At 39.8% G+C, this 19,850-nt stretch overlaps 1 protein-coding gene across 1 annotated transcript in view; it reads right to left on the bottom strand.

Annotated features, from left to right (window-relative positions):
- OSBPL1A (oxysterol binding protein-like 1A) overlaps positions 1-19,850 on the bottom strand; it is a 300,437-nt gene that overhangs the window by 259,316 nt on the left and 21,271 nt on the right. The window contains exons 3-5 of the mRNA XM_006895041.1: positions 9,450-9,535; positions 3,949-4,023; positions 105-216 (exon numbers count right to left, since the gene is read on the bottom strand). Coding sequence (XP_006895103.1) covers positions 105-216; positions 3,949-4,023; positions 9,450-9,535 — 273 coding nt within the window. The remainder of the gene's footprint in view (positions 1-104; positions 217-3,948; positions 4,024-9,449; positions 9,536-19,850) is intronic.

Below are 19,850 nucleotides of genomic sequence, written 5' to 3'. Positions count from 1 at the left end.
GGCGGTGCGGTTGGCGCAGGATAGAGCAGGGTTTAGGGCTGTTGTGCATAGGGTCGCTATGAGTCGGAAACGACTCGACGGCACATAACAACAACAACATTTACCTTCGAGCATGTTTCTGATTTCTTTGTCATGCGTGACTTCTTTTGCTGTCTGTCCACTTCCATTAACAATAGTCGCATCAGCATTATATTCAAAGAGAAGCATCACCAACTCCTGAAAGAACAAAGACATTCTTTTCAGGTGTTTTTAAGTTAAGATGTCACTGTACTATGAACATACTCATTTCCAAATTGCCAGTGCTCCTGTGTGTGCCTCTAACAGTTGCTATCTAGTCAACTGCAGATCACAGCAGCCCACATGTGTTAGAGAATTGTACTCAGAGTGTCTTCAACTGCTTACTTTTCCACAGAAGGTCAACAGGCTTTTCTTTTATAGAGCCTTAGGGAGAACTCAGCTTTAAATCTTTTGGTTAGCAACTGAATGAGTTATTTGTTCCATACAGGGACTTGTAACAAAAAAATGTATTGGAATATTTCTAACACACGAGGTATATGGTCAAGTGATAAGGAGTTGTGCTGCTAATTCAAAGGCAAGTAGTTTGTACCCAATAGCTGCTCATCAGAGAAAGATGGGCTGTCTGCCCTGTACAATTTATAGACTCTGAAAAGCTGCCGGAGGGTCAGTTCTGACTGGAGCACACATAACATCAATAGTAAGTGACTGAATAATTGCTTGTCCAAATGTACAAAAATGTCTGGGCCCCTCAACTTGGTTCAAGCAATCCAACCCACAAGGTTCCCTGGCACATCCTGCAAGAAGACTGGACCACAGCTTCACTACCGCTCTGCCCACGTCATCATTTTTACCATCCCCTCCCCCAAAGGATTGATCTCAATTAACCTGATGACTATTATTCTTTATCTGAGTCAGCTTCTTGCTTGGGACACTCAAGACAAAAATATGTCAGTGGCATGAAATGAAATTATACATGTAAAGTCACTTAGATGTTCTTTTTGTTGTTGTTCTTGTTAGATGTCATTTAGATAGTGCCAGCCAAACAGTGCACACTCAGACATAAACTTGAAAAATGGAACCCAAGAGTACATGTGTCTTCTATAAATCAGGTAAAAAATTAATAATTCTTGGGACATAGAACACAGGAAATATTTGTTTTCAGTGTGTACTCAATTTTGCTGAGTGCCACAAATGATGTATTATGCTTTCTACGTGTCCTCATTTTAACGCTAACAACCAAAAAGAAAAAAAAATGTGAAAACAAAATCTAATTCTAAATGCAACATTTTAAAATCTTGGAATTTTTACCACAACACTGATGTTACTACCATTTGATGTAATTTTGTCCAAAAAAATTACACATGACATGAAAGGACCTCTAAATATCACTATCATTCAAATATATGCACCAACAACTAGAGCCAAAGAGGAGGAAATTGAAGATTTCTACGAACTTTTGCAGTAAAATATTGATCAAACATGAAATCACTGGAATGAAAAAGTTGGGAACAAGGGAGACGACCAGTAGTCAGGAAACACAGACTTGGTGACAGAAACTAGTCTGGAGATAGAATGATAGAATTTTGTACGATCAATAATTTATTCATTGCAAATACCTTTTATAAAACAACATAAATGGTGACTATACACATGGACCTCACCTGATGGTCTGCATGGTAATCAAATTGATTACACCTGTGGAAAGAATCATTGGAGCAGCTCAATGTCAGCTGTGAAGGACAAGTAATGTGCTGAAGCTAAAGGAAAGGAAAGCAAAGTCATGAGAACCAAAATAAGACCTTGAGTCTATCCCACCTGAATTTAAAAACCATGTTTGCAGCCTTGAATACTAATGAATGAAGATCCGATGAGCTATAGGATTCTGTCAAGAATATCATCCATGAAGAATGCAGAAGGGCATTATAAAGACAGAGGAGGAAGGAAACAAAACAAGATGTGCTAGACTAGGAGTTGCCAAAACAAAAGGAAAAAATCAGGAAGTGACACAGTTTACAGAATATTGAAAAGGGCAGCATGAGAAGAGAAAGCAAAGAATTATAATGAAATGTGCAAAGTGCTGGAGTTAGAGTATCCAAAGGAAAGAACTTGCTCAGCATTTCTCAAGTTGAAGGAACTGACGAACAAATGTAAGCCTTGAATTGCATTACTTAAAGATGCTATGGGTAAAATACTGAATGATCTAGGAAGCATCAAAATAAGATGGAAGGAATATACAGAGTCATTATACTAAAAAGAATTGACTGGCACAGCCATTTCATGAAATAGCATATGATCAAGAGGCAATATTAATAAAGGAGGATGTCCAAGCTGCTCTGAAGAAACTAGTAAAAAAAAAATAAACCCCAGGAACTGATGAAATACCAATTGACTTATATCAACAATCAGGATGTGCCAAGAAATCTGGAGGAGAGCAACCTGGTCATCTGACTGGAAGAGATCTATATTTATTCCCATTCCAAAAAACTATAATTAAATATAGTGTGGAGATTATTGAACAGTATCACAATCAAGCAAAATCTTGCTGGAGATTATCCAAAAACAACTAGAACAGCGGGTCAAAAAAGAACTGTAATAAATACAAGCTGGGTATAGAAGAGGCCATAACATCAAGATATCATTGACAATGTCAGATCGATTCTGGCTGAAAGCAGAAAGTACAAAAATATTCTATTTGTGTTTTATTGACTACGCAAAGAGACTGGACTGTGTGTATCACAACAAATTGTGGCTAATACTGAGGCGAATGGGAATCCCAAGAATACCTGACTGTGCTCATACGAAACCTATACTGAAAGCAGGAAGCTATTGCCCAAATAGAGCAAGGGAACACTGCATGGTTCAAAATCAAGAAAGACATGTGTCAAGGCTGTACTTCTTCTCCATATCTTTTCAATCTATATAAAGAACAGATCATCCATGAGGCTGGAATTTATAAAGAAGAATGTGGCATCAGGATTGGAAGAAGACTCCTCAACAACCTGCATTATGCAAAAGACACAACCGTGCTTGCTGAAACTGAGGAGGACTCGAAGTGTTTTCTGGAGAAGGTCAAGGGATGGTCATGTTACTAGAATAAAAGCATGATGTTATTGTTAGGTACTGTTGTGTACAATTCATAGTGACCCTGTGAAGAGCCAACCTGAAACCTGCCCTATCCCATGCCATCCTCTTCAGCTCTGAGACACTAGAACCCACTGCTGAAGTCACAGTGTCAGTCCATTTCGTTGGGTCTCTTCTTTTCACTGTCCCTCAATCTTTCCCAGTATGACGTCCCTCCAAGGAACAGCCTCACCTAGCTACATGCACAAAGGATGAAAGATGAAGCTTTGCCTCAAAGGAGCACTCTGACTGCACTCTTTCTAGGACTAGGCACTAAACAGATTCTTCTTTGGTGTTGCTAGTGACTCTACCATGAGTGAATCTTATGAAATATAAATTATACTTCATTGAAATTGCTTTCAAAAATAGAAATAAGTTCACCACTCCTGTAGATATTCATGGAGCTCCGAAGGGTAGTCTATAACATACTATGCTGTGAATCTGAAAGATGTGCACCTCTCACAGACCAAATCCACCAGCAGCTCCAAGAAGGAAATACAGGCAGTTTCCTCCCATTGCAATTTACAGTCTTGGAAACTTGAAAGCAGGCTGTTACGGAACAGCAGTGAGTACATGGGAGAGCAGGTATCAAGCAGACACCAAATAATCTCCTTATCAGGGATTCTAGAGAATGGAGCACTACAGGACCTCTAAGACCTTATGGCCTTTTGATGCCAAGTGCTGGCTTATACTTTTGCATGTGTGTTGCTTTTTCCAGTTGCTCTTCTGCTGGTCATAACAGACAAAAAAAAATACGTCACTTTTCTTCCACATATTTTACTTGTGGAGCCTTAAGTATAAATTATTCACCTTTCGTCCTGTAAAGGCAGCTCGGTGAAGCGGCGTATCTCCCATGTCATTTAACACATTTACATCAGCACCAGCCTAGAAAACACAAAAACAAAGCAAACAAGTTTAACAGGACTGCAAGTAATAAATGTTGGTGAGGATGTGGTGAGATAGGAACTCTGTTACAATCTTGGGGGGATTGTACAATGGTACAACCACTCTGGAAGGCAGTTTCTCGCATCCTCAAAAAGGTGAACATAGAAATTCCATATGACCCAGCTATTCCATTGCTTGGAATATACCCCAAGAAAATGAGAACTCAGGCTCATACAGAAACCTGTACACCAATGTTCATAGCAGCATTACTCACCATCACAAGAACATAGAAACAACCCAAATGTCCAACCACAAATGAATGAATTGAGAAGATGTGGTACATTCATACAATGGAATACTATGTAGCATGCAGAAACAATAATTCTGTAAATTACTACCTAACTTAGGAGGGATTGGAGAGCATTATAGTGAGTGAACTAGCTCAGTCCCACAAGGACAAATACTGTATAAAGCCATTATTGTTGAATGAGTGTGAGGATCCAAGGCACAGGGGAGGGTGGAAATAGAGGAATGAGCCTGGGAGTGGGGCAGGGTGTTAATCATAGGTTTGAACAATTTGATGGGTAAATAGGGGTAAAGGAAATGGGAAGAATCTTTTGTGAAAAACAATGTATTCAAATTTTGTAAATAAATCAGAATAAAATTTTAAAAAGAGTGAGAAAAAGAAAACCAAAGCAAGCAAACAAAAATCTTTGGTATTTACTGGGAATATATCCCAAAAAGACCATAACAGACATCCAAGCAGATATATGCACACCCATGTTTATCACGGCTCTGTTCACAATAGCAAGGAGTTGGAAACAACCCAGGTGACCATCAACAAACGAATGGATAGAGAAGCTGTGGTATATTCACACAATGGAATACTATGCTGCATTGAAAAACAAGGAACTCATGCAATATTATTCAAAATGGGTGACCCTGGAGGACATTATGCTGAGTGAAATATCTCAGTCGCAAAAGGACAAATATTGCATGGTGCCACTGTTGTAAAATGGGACTGATATCAGGGTTGGGGTAAGACTGAGAAAAACTGGATAAATTGTGTATATTGCACTGAAACAGATGAGGGAGTGAATAATTTAAAAGCAATGTATGATAGGGTATTGCGGTTATCACAAGAGTCCACAATTAAGGTTGCATAGTGGAATGTACTTGGGGCGGCGGGAGGGGTGCAGGGGGATTGTGTATCAAGGAGGGAGTGTTTCTTTTACTTCTGGAGGAGCAAACTGGGGGCAGGGGAGGGCTGGACGGGGAGAGAAGTGCAGCAATGAATGAATGAAAATCCAAAATCTCTGTAAATGCTCACTAAAATTATTTAATAAAAAAATTATGTCAAAAATTAAAAAAAAACTTTGGTATTTTTCACACATCATGAAATATACAAAAGTGAAAAAAAAATCCTTATAAATGCAGGTAGTTCCCTGTTTAAAACATCTGACATACGTACAACAAATCAACCCTATGTAAAGCATTTCTTGTGTCATGTATTGAACTGTGCCTCCACAAAATAACTTATATGTAATAATACATAAAGTATGGAAATTTTGCAATGATTCCCCATGATTTCTAAGCTGAAAAATTATAAGACAATTAAGGTAGGACGTAATACTCTTAGTTCCATCACTGTCCTAATAGGAGGGGAATTTCCATGGAGCTTGACTTATACAATCTTTTATCTCAGAAGAGATAAAAGGAGAGAAAAAGGAACAGAAGAGGGGAATGTCAGAACCACCAAGGCATAAGAGCCAAGGGCAAAGTAGCCCATTGGACCCAGGTCCTTGTGGTGAGAAATTCCTTGAACCCAACACACAGGGAGATCTTCAAGGAATGCTAGACCTACAGATATTGAAGGAAACAAGGGCCTTCCTCCAAAACCAATAGAGAAAGCATGCCTTTTCCTAGAGTCAGCATCCTGAATTCAGATTTCTGGCCTCCTACACCGTGGAGGAATTTCTATGTGCTAAAGTAATTCACTTGTGGTACCTCTGTCATCACAGGAACAAATAATTAAACAGTTATGCTCAAAAGGTTACTTTTATGAATGGCCTACCTTGTTCTCAGACACCCCTCCAAAATACTGAAGAGCAACGATGTCAGTCTGGAGACTAAGGTATGCCTGATATGGGCCATGGTTTCTGCAATTACTTTCTATGCATCAGAGCGCTGGACAATGATTAGGGATGCTAGAAGAAGAACTGATGCCTTTGAGCTGTAGTGCTGGAGAAGAGTATTGACTGCTAGGAGAATAAAGAGGTTTGTCCTAGAGAGAGTGAGACCAGACTGCTCCTGGAGGCAAGAATTCTGAAGCTTAATCTGATATACTTTGAACATGTTGCAAGGAGGGTCAGTCATTGGAGAGGGACATCATGCTTGGGAGGGTAGCAGGACAGCATAGGAGAGGAAGACCCTCGATGAGGTGGATTGATTCAGTGACTGGAGTAGTAGGGTAGGTGTGTCAGAGACAGTGAGATTGGCACAGGATAGAGCAGGGTTTAGGGTTGTTGTACATAGGGTTCCCATGAGTCGCAGGTAACTAGACAGCACATAACAACCACCTTGTTCTCACTAACCAAAAGAAATCTAAAATAGATTTTCATTTTCATGGAAAAAGGTAAAAGTGGAACTGGTGCCCAGCCTTTGTTCTCAGTGAGCCATTAAAGTGGCAGTGTGTGCCCTGAGCAGGGAAGCAGCATCACCAAGCTCCATTCGAGGAACCACATCCAACATCTCGGCATCGAGATGTCAAAGTTCTTAACTGTGCCTGTAAATACTATATATATCAGTGTTATTTTAGGTCTTCTGTGTTATTTCGTATAATTGGGTAGTATACATTATTTAGTATGCTCTTTTTTTGGAAATGGGAACACTCAAAATTGTTTCCATATAAATTATAGTAATTTCTTCTTTGTTTTATGTCATTTTGACTCATAAAAGGTTTCACAGAAAAGTTCTACTTTCATATAGATGAGGGGAGCAGCACATCTTAAAACTATGAAGTACATACAATGGTTTATAACAGCAAATGAGTTCTACCTTACAACCAGCATCAAAATATTATTGTTATTGTGCTGTTGTATTAAATATATTTTAGTGTATCTTAAAGCTTTCCTTTTAATGCTGTTTATGGGCAGAAAGGTACACTATATACTAAGACAAACATCTGACTATATATTGAATTATATTTATCAAGTCGAACTTACATACAAATTTTATTTAAAGAGAAACGTAGGTATAGAACATACTCAAAATTTGAAGACTTCATGTATTTAAAATATTAAAATATCTGTTTAAAGTGATTGTCATCAGCAAAAACAAATTTCATTCATATTAAAAATAGTTGCGGGCTCTGGAAGCATAGTGGCAAGAAGCTGCACTGCAATCTCAAAGGCACATGGTTCAAGACCACCTGCCGCTCTACAGAAGAAGGAGGGGCACTCTCCTCAGGTGCATTTAACTGCCTCTGAAAACTCTTTGGAGGATCGGCTATGACTCGGTTCCAACTTGATGGTACACAACAACAAAATAAAAAATAGTAGGTTTCCTAGAAAGTTTAAAAAAATCTACCTACAAGACAGAAAATTGAAAGGAAAGATACTTAACATTTATGATTTAGGGAGCATCACTTTATTTTAGAAGCTGTGGTGTTAGCCTCAAAGTTGGCTTTTTTAAGCCAATACAATTAGCTCCCTCTGGTCTCCAGATACCTTAACTGCAGGCAGATGATCTTGCAAATTATCCACAGCTGTGGGACTAGGATAAGAGAAAGAGTGCTTCCCACACTGAGTGGCAAGATTTGAATTGAGGTGGAGCAAGACTTGCAGTGGCAAGATTTGAAGGAGACTGTGGAGCAAAACCCTGGTGAGAGCGAGATCCAGTGGTGGTTGTGGTTGAGAGACTGTGGCATTGCTGTGGAGAAACTCTGGCAAGGTGACTTGAGCCTTCTTGGACTCGAGCTAGTCATAGTTGAAAGTTTTTGCTATTCTTGCCATATGCTTGAAAGAGAAGCAAACCTTGCTGGATGATTTGAATTTGACTGGTGAACTGAAACCAGAGCCTGGACTAATTGAGACACTGTGCTTTAGGACAATTTAGCTAAAACCTGGACTTGTATTGGGTAATATTCTTTGCTTCCCCTACTCTCCAACTTACTTCCCTAATAAACTTCATTCTCAGTACCACAACTGCAAGCCTGTGAGTCAACAATGAATAAATCAACCTCTTGCTACTGGTGTGACTCTAGAGGCACCACAGGGCTAGGCTATGAACTCTTTATCTGCTTTCAATTCTAGGGTGGTGAGGAGCTGTGCCATTCTCATTGCCTCTAGCCCTTTCAAAGATACTTACTTGATACATACTGTTTTCTCCTCTTTAGATAGAAGGCTTTGTACTGAGAAAAAGGAAAAATTATCTCTAAACACTTCCCCCCCCCACCATGAACTCAATAAGTTTTCAAGGTGAGGCCGGGGGTTGGCGGCAGAGGGGGGGAATTGATGTCACCACTTAAACGTATCTTTTAAAAATCAAACTCATTGCCACTGAGTTGGAACCAGTTCATAGCTGACCATCCGGTGGGTTTTTGGAGTTTATAAATGACATGGAGTAGATAGTCTACTTTTCTCCTGAGAAGCTGGTGGATGTCATTCTCCAAGGAAGCAATGCCTTTGGGTTAGCAGCAGTATTCCATGGACTATGCCAGCAAATCTCTTTTAAATGAACAGATCAAATTTAAGAAGCAGCCACATTTTAGAAATTCTGATATGTGAAAAACTATTCCACCTAAGACTGAAAAATACAAGCTCTTAAATTGGGACAGTACTCCATAGCAGAGTCTGGCATTCTTAATCATTTGGAATTCAGAGTTTTCAGAGGTTTTTTGCTTAACTATTATGCTCACAAACTGATAAATTATCTTCTTTAATTAGTATGTTCATCTTTTCAATTTAAAAAGTCCAGTAAGGTAACAAAATAGGCAAGTGCTATATTAAGTACAATCTTAACAAATTTTTTTTAAAGTGGGAAAATAAAATTAGTAGTTTTAAAAACAGAAGATAGAAAATATATCATTGTTATGATGGTAAACCCAAGTCACATATATAGAAAGGAATAATTAGGTGTCCTTAATGGAGTAAGAAGCTGCGCTGCAATCCTCAAGACTTGCAATTCAAATCCACCTGCTGCTCCACAGGAGAAAGATGGGAAATCTCCTCCCTTCTGATTAACTGCCTCTCTAAAAACCACCGGAGGATCAGCTATGAGTTGGTACAGCCTCGAAGGTACACAACAACAATAACAAAGGGGCATTACTGCCTCAAATAAGCCATTATGGCTTGATTGACCTTAGTAAAACTTTTGCAGTATTTATTATATTCATTTACATGTACAAATTAAAACCGTAAACTCACTTTCAACAGATCCTGGACCACTTGTCGATGTCCGAAATAGCATGCCAGATGAAGAGGTGTCCAGCCCAAATTAGACTTAGATCTTCCTAAGAATAGAAGAACAAAAAAGCAATTCAATGTCTCATTGTTATTTAGGAAATATTAAAATAAAATTAACTTTTTCCTGACAAATGATATTAAGTACTTTGGCAAATGCCTTTCATTAATATTGCTTTTAAAGGAGTAAGAGAAAAGAGACATTAGGATAAAGTAAGTACTGTGAACAAATTTATTCTTAAGATTATCTTGAAATTCAGGTAGAATATACTCAAGGCCATACTATGTTTTCATCAACTTATTACAACTTTTTCAGCTTTAACCTGAACTTGCATATGAACTGCTATTACACTGATGGCCCCTAGTCTTGTTCTGGCTGATGATACCAAGTTTCTCAATGTTTCTTTCCATAAATGAGAGCATTCTCAATCGTCTCATTCCACAGACGTGCTATTAATTTGTTCTAGAACACAGAGAAGACAAAGGAAGAAGTAATGAAGTAAGAGAGCTGAACATAAGGTTCCAAAGCAAAGTACTGCAATGAAATGTATAAAGACCTGGTGTTAGAAATATGAACGAGAAGAACTAACCAGGTATTTATGAAGCTGAAATAACTGGATAAAAAAAAATTAAAGCCTTGAGTTGCAATACTGAAGAAACCCGTGGGCAAAATATTGAAGTATCCAAAGAAGACCAGAATACACAGAAACACCATATCAAAAAGAACTGGTCAAGGGGAGCTCTGGTGGCCTAGTGGCAAGGAGCTGCAACTACAATCCCAGAGGCTCATGGTTCGAATCCACCAGACGCTCTGCCGGGGAAGGAGGGAAAATCTCCTCCTGTACCAGTCAGATCTGATTTGACGGTACACTCACATAAAAATAATAAAATTTAAAAAAAAAAAGAACTGGTCAAAACTCCTTTCAGGAAGTAGCATATGACTAAAGAAACAACAGTACTGAAGGAAATATAGCATGTGATAAAAAAAATTATTGAAGGAAAAATACAATAGTATTGAGAGAAGAATAGTATTCAATACAATAGTACTGAAGGAAGAATCAAGCTGTATTGAAGGAAGACACTGATAAAAAACAAGACTCTAGGAATGGACAGAATACTAATTTAAATGTTTCAACAAGCAGATGCAGCTCTGAAGTTGCTCACTTGTCTATAAAGAAAAATAAAATTTAGAAGATAGGCAGCCAACTAAGAGAGTCATATTTATGCCCATTCAAAAAAACTTCATTCCTATAACACACAAGTGAAATCTCACTGAAAAAAATTAGAAAATGGTTGCAGCAATACGTGAACAAGGAATTGCCAGAAATTCAAGCTAGATTCAGAAAAAAGTGCAGAATGAAGGGTGTTATTGCTGCTGTCAGATGAAAAGCAAAAATACCAAAAAGAAGCTTATTTATATTCTATGGATTATATTTAACTGTACAGATCATAACAAACAATAGCTAATGCTGTAATGAATGGGGATTCTAGAACAGCATAATCTCTACACAAATTAAGGGCACAGTCATTTGAACAGGATAAAAAAAAAGGGAGGGAGATATAATGTGGTTTGAAATCAAGAAAGGTGTAGAATATCCCTTTAGTATCCCTTCTCCACATTTATTCAATTTGCATGCTGGGCAAATAATCTGAGAAGGTGGACTCTATAAGAACATGACTTCAGGAGTGACACATCCATTGCCTCTGAGTCAGAAAAGAACACAGCTGATCCCTCTAGCAGGTTTCCAAGACTGTAAATTGCATGGGAGGAGAGTGTCCACTTTTCTTTTGTTAAATTGCTGGTGTATTCAAATTGCCAGAGAGGTCTAGCCGTTGGGTTCACAGAGCAACTTCTGGAAGACTATGCCACCAGAGATCATGACTGGAGGGAGAGTCACTAACAATCACAGGCGATACCAACTGCAGAGGCACAGCCTTGCTTACAAAAACAAAGCAACAGTACAAAGTATTTACTGATGAAGATCAAGGACTCTAGCCTTCCAAATGGATTCTATTTCAGCATAAGCAAACAAAAATCTTTACAGCTCAATCAAAAAGCAATTATTATGATAAATAGAGAAAAGATTGAAGTTGCCACAGATTTTATTTTCTTTGGATCCACAAGACAACACTCATGAAAGCAGCAGTCAGTCAAAGGATTAGATGTGTTTTGCACTGAGAAAAATGTCTTCCAAGGACCTTCTTAGCTGAAGAGCAATAAAGTCACTTTCAGAACTAAGGTGTACCTGGCTCAAGCCACGGTGTTTTTCAATGCCTTCATATGCATAGGAAAGCTGGAAAATGAATGAAAAAGACTGAAGAACTGATGTCTTTGAATGGTGAAACTGTGGTACTGGTGAAGTATACTCAATGTACCATGGACTGCCAAAAAACCAAACCAATCTGTCTTGGAACAATATAGCCAGAATGCTTCTTGAAGGTTAGGATGCTGAGACTAAGTCTCACATACTCTGATTGTACTATTAGAAGGGCCAGTCCCTAGAGGGAGATAAGGAAAAAAAGAGGAAGACCTTCAAAGAGACACTGTGGCTACAACAATTGGTTCAAGCACAACAGCAACTGTGACGATGGTGCAGGACCGGGCCCTGTTCAATCTCTTGTACACAGGGTCACTATGATCCAGCAACAAACTCAGTGACAAAGAGCATAATGACTGTAACTCAGTAGACCGAGATTCTCGATGCCACCATTCTCACTCAGCTTCCTCTTTAAAAGGATGAACAGAGCTAGTGGTGCACTGCTGGGTTTGAGTTTGGTTTAAAACAGTGGAGGAAGTAAGTAAGCATTATATTCTAGCCAGACAATTTCTACTGAGTTTCTGGCTTTGGGTCTAGGGTTTTAAGTTGCTAACCACCTTGCAGTCTTCCAGTAAAGGTGATGTTTCCTTGGCATAGTGTTTCCTGAGGGACAACTGAAAACATGTTCCATGGAGAAGGATGAATGACAAAGGATACTTGGTAAAGAACATTTCCTAAAGCATTTAGACAAATGTTAGCTCTACAAAGAGTGACTGTCACAAAATCTTCCGACTTAAGACAAAATCTCAGTTAATGAGGATTCTGGTTTCCAAGAATGGTAGAGATTTCAACTACATGGCAAGAACTAAAGTGAAAACCAATAAATACATCATAAGATCCTAGCAGTAGTGCTAAGGAGAAGTACAAGAAAAAATTAAGTGCTGCAAAAACTTAAACCGTCAACTGAATTTAGCAAAAAGTCATAGGGTGTTAACAGCCAGAGGTGACCTAGCTCGAAAAATTTATCAGACATACAAAGAAGGCTTGAGAAACACAGCCTTTCAAGTTGTAAAAGCCCAAGACTCTGTTCTGCCAAAAAAACCACACATATGTCGTGGAGAAGTGTAGCCAGACGTTTTCTTGGAAACTCTAGGCAAGTCCGCTGTCAGGGTTCTCTCCAAAATGCTGAGCAGCAGTGATGTCAGTTTGAAGACTAAGGTGGATGTGCCTGATTGAAGCCATGATCATTTCAATTACTTGCTATGCATCTGACAGCTGGATAATGAATAAGTTTGACAGAAGAAGAATCGATCCCTTTGAGTTGTAGTGCTGGAGTACTGAATATCCCATGGACTGTCAAAAGAACAAACAGGTCTGTCTTGGAAAAGGTGCAGGCGGAATATTCGCTGGAGGCAAGAATGACAAAACTTCGTTTCTCATCCTTTAGACGTGCTGCTAGGAGAGGTTATTCTTAGAAAAGGATATTGTGTTTGGAAGGTCCCTCTTTGGAGGGTCAGCCAAAGAGAAGAGCCCCATCAACATGGATTGACACAGTCACTGCAGCAAGTGTACAACACAGCGTACTACACCGCGCTCAAGTCAATCAGAGTAGTGAGGATGGCACAGGGATTGCGCGCTCATGTGAATCAGAGTAGTGAGGATGGCACAGGGATTGCGCGCTCATGTGAATCAGAGTAGTGAGGATGGCACAGGGATTGAGCAATTGAGGCCCACTGTTCATAGAGTCAATTATGAGTTGAACTCCACTCAAAAGCACCTAACGCAGGGCCACTTCCAAAGGAAGAGACCACAGTTTACTCACCTTTCTCTCTCAGTTTATATACAATGACCTCAACTCTCAGCTTTGAAACCAACAGAAAACCCACCTGTCAACTTCAAACAGACCTCAGGCAATTCTGTAAGAGACTTCTACTGCCAAGGGACCTGAGTTTGCCATTTACCCAAATTTCCACACCTGTCTTCTCTCAAATACTTCTACTCTGGAGTCCTCGATTCCACAGAATGTCAGTCGTTTACACTGAATCTTCTGTGAAACCTTTATCTCCTGATGACAATTCCCCTTTAGTCCTTGGGTCCAAGGCTACATCTCTCCTTCCCAAAATACCTCACAGAACAGAAGCACTGTGAATCTACCACATTCTTGAATCCTTTATTATTTCACTCATGAGGAACTCTCACGGTGCAACAAGTAAGCACTTTAGATCTGAAGCTCTAACAGCTTCCAGCCAGAATCTCTAAAGACGCCAGGCCATGAAGTCCTATGGGGCATGTTTTACTGTCAAGGAGCACAGGAGGGGGTCACTGTAAGTTGGAATCTACTCAACAGTAACCACCACTCCACCCTGTCTACCACTCCTCTTTCTCTGTGACTCCTAGCCTTAAGGCAAAACTTCCTCAAACTCTGCAATTGTCAGCCAGCCTCCCAGTATCTCTTCCCTCACCAAGCAACATTGGACAACAGGCTCTCTCCACTGCAACTCCTGGGAAAACAGGATCAGTGAGAGAGAAGACCCTCAATAAGATGAACTCATGTAGTAATTGCCACAACAGGCTTGAGCACAGCAGAGATTGTGAGGATGGTGCCAGATGGGGTCACTATGAACACTAAGTAACTATCCACACTAAGTTACTATGTAGTTGACTGGTTGGCATCTAACAATAAAATGCATGGCTTAAAATCAAAGAAGATGTGTCAGGACTGTATTCTTTTATCATATCTATTCAATACCTACACTGAGCAAATCAATCAAGAAGCTGGATTTGATGAACAACACTGCATCAGGACTGGAAGAAGACTCATCAAAAACATGCCTTACAGAGATGACACACCTAACTTGCTCAAAGTGAGGAGGATCTAAAATGCTTACTGCAGAAGATCAAGGTCTGCAGCCTTCAACATAGATTTCATCTCAACATCAAGAAGACAAAAATCCTCACCAGTGGACCCATCATGATAAATGGACACAATATTAAAGTTGTCAATAATCTCATTTTACTTGGATCCACAATCAACTCCCTTAGTACCAGGAGTCAGTAGATCAGGAGACATATTGCTTTGGGAAAATCGGCTGTCAGGGACCTTTCCAAAGTTCTGAAGAGCAATGACGTTAGTTTAAAGATTAGTGTACACTTGATTCAAGCCATGATCTTTTCAATCACCTGCTGTGCACCCAAAGTGCTGGACAATGTAATAAGGATGATGGAAGAAATCATGCCTTTGTGTTGTAGTGTTGGAGAAGAGAATTGAAAATACCAATGAAAGTCAAAAGAAAATACATAGTCTTGGAAAAACTGCAGCCAAAGTGCTCTTTCTATAGAGGCAATGATGGTAAAATTTTGTCTCACACACTTTAGGCATCTTCTTAGGAGAGACTCTTCTTGGAAAGAGATATTGTACTTGGATAGGAAGAAGGATGGCAAAGGAGAGGATGACTCTCAACCAGATGGACTGTCACAGTGACTGCAGCAATAGGCTCAGGTATGCCAGAGATGACAAGGATGGCACCAGATAGGACAGGGTTCAGATCTGCCATGAGTCATCCTTGACTTAACAGCACCTAACAACAATACAATCTTCTGTATAAGGCCCATGTGAGGTGTATCTGCTATATTCTACAAGAGATGTTTCAATCTTCCTCAAGGAGCTCTGGTGGCACTATTGATAAGGAATTCAGTTGCTGATCACAAGGTCAGTGGTTTGATCCCACCAGCAGCCCTGTGGTAGAAAGATAAAGTCCTCCACTTCAGTAAGGCTTCATAGTAAGGATTCATAGCCTTAGGACCCTGTGGAAACTTCAAGGCTATCCTACAAGTTCATTACCAGTCAGATTCAATTAACTTGATGACAGCAGTGGAGTCTGTTTTCTTCTGTTCTCTGTAAGTCTCTCACATCCAGACACCTCTTTTAATTGTTAGCAAATGAGAAGATGGTGTCTTTGCTTCACAGCTTTCATTTGAGAATTTTCTTGGCTTCTGGAACAATTCCACTGTCCTACTGAATCTACTCGTGGTCTTCCATCTTTTCTCCCTGATTAGCTATAGCCGAACCTCCTGGATCTCATTCCTAGGACCTCTCCATCTCCTTACCTTTAACCACTCTCTCTTTACAAACTTGAACTCTGGGATGTCACATGGGTTCAGACTAACAGCAACCTTCCACTGGGTGTCTGAGGCTATAAATCCTAAGAGGAGACTACTAGTATTTCTACTGTGGAGCTGCGATGGATTAAAACCTCTACTGCTGCCAAGGACTAAGTAAGCACTCAAATATCTGTTTTCTAGCAAATAATAACACACACACACGCCCTTCCCTTGGTTCAATCCCTCCTATCAGCTGCTGTTCTCACTCTCCCTTGACTTTTGTCCATGTTGCTTCTAGCTCCATCCTTCTTATCACCCACCCACTCACCCTGATGACTAGGTTTATCTCTCACCATTATAACTGTCACTGAAACTGCCCTTAATTTTTCCTCAGCCTATGTTTCTCAGCTGCCACCTCACCGTGTTTCTATTACCCAGCATGGCTGACATTCCTCCAAGCTCTCCACTGAGTGTAACCACAATCTGTCATCACTACATTCTCTGATTCGTTATTCTTAATGTCTCCCATTGTTTTAATTCATATTCTCATTTTCAATTTTCTAGATAACCTTTGGATGACATGAAGCTACCTCATGGTCAGAGAGTATAGAGTGAATTTCTCTTTCATTCAACATAAGCATCGTCACACTCACAACTTGCCCCTCTCATTTATTTTCACAATTATTTGCTCTTTTAACAATCTCATTTCTCAAGCCAAAAATCAGCATCATCCTTGACCTCTGGTTTTCTTCCTAAATTAAGTCTAATTTTCTCCATTGCTATAGCTTCTACTAGTATCTCATCCCGTCGTCTCTGGGAACTATAACAGCTTTTTGACCTGAGTTCCTAATGGCTAGTGTTTCCAAAGGAAAATCCGGAGCAAGGGACTGCAACTTCTAAAACCCAGAAATCATTCTTAAAATATTTCCACATTCTTCATATCCCTTACTATTTATCATGAATATCTTTTTTTAAAAAAAATTTTAATAAATAAGATATATTACATTTGGAAGTATTTCTAAAGAACTAATAGGTCTGGTAGCCTAGTCGTAAGGAACTACACTGCCACAACACCGGCTGCCTCTCCGGAGAAAGATGGGGAATCTCGTTCTGTGTGATTAAACTGCCTCTAAAAACTCACTGGAGGATAAATTCTAAGTCAGTTCTGACTTGATGGCACAGAAACAACAGCCCAGTCTATAGAGAATATTAAAACACTGGGACACATCATTAGATATACTGAGTAACATGCAAATCATATGACATCTGGACCTTATTATGGAATGAGTGGACCTTATTATAGATTGGTGACTCCTGAAAAATATTCTGACCTTCCCAATGAAACTACATTTGAAAAAGGGGTTTTTCATGTTGTTGTTGTTATGTGCCGTTGAGTCTCTTGTGACTCATGGCAACCCTGTGTACAAGAGCCCTAAAACCTGTCCTATCCTGTGCCAACCTCACTGTCTCAGACACACCTACTCCCACTACCCCAATCACTGCATTGACCATGTCATCAAGGGTTTTCCTCTCCTGCAATGTCCCTCCACTCTCCCAAACATGATGTCCCTCTCCAAGGACTGATCCCTCCTTGCAACATGCCCAAAGTATGTCAGACAAAGCTTCAGAATCCTTGCCTCCAAGAAGCAGTCTGGCTTTACCCTCTCCAGGACAAACCTGTTTGTTCTCCTAGCAGTCCATGGTATATTCAACACTCTTCTCTAGCACCACAGCTCAAAGGCATGAAATCACCCTTTGTGAATAGTGTCTTATGTTGTTATTGCTGTCAGATGTTGTAAAGTGGGTCTCAGGAGATCAAAACACTGCCTGCCTGGTTATTCTAAGGAATTAGTGTCTCTTGTTACTGATCGCCTTTTAAGTCTGTTGTACGAGGTCAAATGAGCAGATTTACCCGAAGATAAAATCCTAAGGGCAAGAAGGAATAGGGTGGAAGAATTAGGGGAAATGAGAGTTACAGGGAGTAAGTGGGAGAAATAGAATTATATTAGAGGTGTTGCAATTAATGTCATAAAAATGTGTGTGTGAATGGCTGAATGGAAAAAATAATTGCTCCATAAACTATCACTCAAATCATTATTTTAAAAACAAAAAATCCTTGCTGCCTGATCTAGTCCTGTGCCATCCCCACAATCATTGTTATGCCTGAGCCCACTGCTGCAGCCATTACTTCAATCTATCACACTGAAAGTCTTCTTTTTCACTACCCATCACTAACTGATCAAACCTGATGTCTTTCTCCATTGGCTGGCTCCTCCTGACAGCATAACATGTCCAATATGCCTGAGACAAAGAGTCTTATGGAAAGAGAAACAGAAGACACATATAATGTGGAAGGGAATGGATGAGGAACCTCTATAAGCCCAGGAATTCCAAGGAATGTCCTGTGCTATCTTGGAGTCCCCTAGAGGCAATGCTTTACTGTGGACTTCTGGTCCCCAACACTGTGAGATGCTACGTTTCTATCCTTTAAAGTCACTCACTGTGGAATCTTTGTTACAATAGTCCTAGGTAATTAAGACACACCTCCTATCAAAGTGGCAGTACCATATGAATCACATGCTGATATTGTTAACATGAAAACTAATTTTGCATGCACACCCATGTTTACTGCAGCTTTGTTCACAATAGCAAGGACTTGGAAACAACCTAAGTGCCCATCAACAAACGAATGGATAGAGAAACTCTGGTATACTCACACAATGGAATACTATGCTGCATTGAAAAACAAGGAACTCATGCAATATTATTCAAAATGGGTGACTCTAGAGGACATTATGCTGAATGAAGTATCTCAGTCACAAAAGGACAAATACTGCATGGTGCCACTGTTGTAAAACAGCACTGACCTTGGGGTTGGGGAGAGACTGAGAAAGATGGGTTCAATAATGTATACTGCATTGAAACAGATAAGGGAGAAAACTGTTTAAAAGGGATATGTGATCAGGGTTTTTTGTCATGACAGGAGTCTAGAGAGAAGGCTGCATGGTGGAATGGACCTGGGGGGAGGGTTTGTAAAACAATGAAAGAATTTTTCTTTTACTTTTCCAAGAGGGTAGTGTACTGGGGGTGGAGGGGTAGGGAGGGGAGAAAAGTGCAACAATGAATGAATGGAAATCCAAAGTCTCTGTAAATTTTTACTGAAATTAATAATAAATTTAAGTAAAACAGAAAAAAGGGGAGGAGAAAACTAATTTTGCTTCTAAAATTTTTTATTTTTTGAACTGTAATTTCTAGGATTCACAGAAAGTACGTTATAAATATAAACATTGTGTATGCTGTCAAGTGAGCATCAACTCATAGCTGACCCTCCAGTGGGTTTTCAGAGGCTGTAAATTGCATGAGAGAAGATTGCTCATTTTGCACCTCTAGAGCTTCATAAACATATTGTTATTGTTGTTATGTGCCACTGAGTCACCTACAACTCATAGCAAGTCTGTGTAGAATAGCTCTGAACCCTGCACTATCCTAAGCACAATCTCATCATCTCCGACAGACCTAATCCCATTTCTCCAGTCACTGAGTCAATCCATCTCCTCCTGGGTCCTCTTCTTCTGCGCTGTCCCTTGACCCTTCCAAGCACAATGTCCCTCTCCACGGACTGGTCCCTCCTGGCCACGTGCCCAAATTCATGTGAGATAGAGTGTCAAAAGCCTTTATTGGCAAGAATGACTTTCCATTAGCAGCAGACAAGACCATGAGCACACAATTAACAACATGGCAACAGCTTCAAGCAAAACTGACTAATCTAAACTGACTTAATCCTAAAGAAGGATCCGACCTGGAAATTGTGACCTTAATCTCCAATCCAGGGAGCTCTAGTGGCCTAGTGGCGAGAAACTGTGCTGCAATCCTAAAGTCACATGGTTCAAGTCCACCAGTTACTCCACAGGAGAAAGGTAGGCATCTCCTTCTGTATGATTAACTGCCTCTGAAAGCCTGCCAGAGGGTCAGCTATGCACTGATTCTGACTTGATGGTACACAACA

Source organism: Elephantulus edwardii, unplaced genomic scaffold (assembly GCF_000299155.1).
Source record: "Elephantulus edwardii isolate Elephantulus edwardi_28Jun2011 unplaced genomic scaffold, EleEdw1.0 scaffold00155, whole genome shotgun sequence".
Classification (NCBI taxonomy): domain Eukaryota; kingdom Metazoa; phylum Chordata; class Mammalia; order Macroscelidea; family Macroscelididae; genus Elephantulus; species Elephantulus edwardii.
This window is presented reverse-complemented; position numbering and strand designations above follow the sequence as displayed.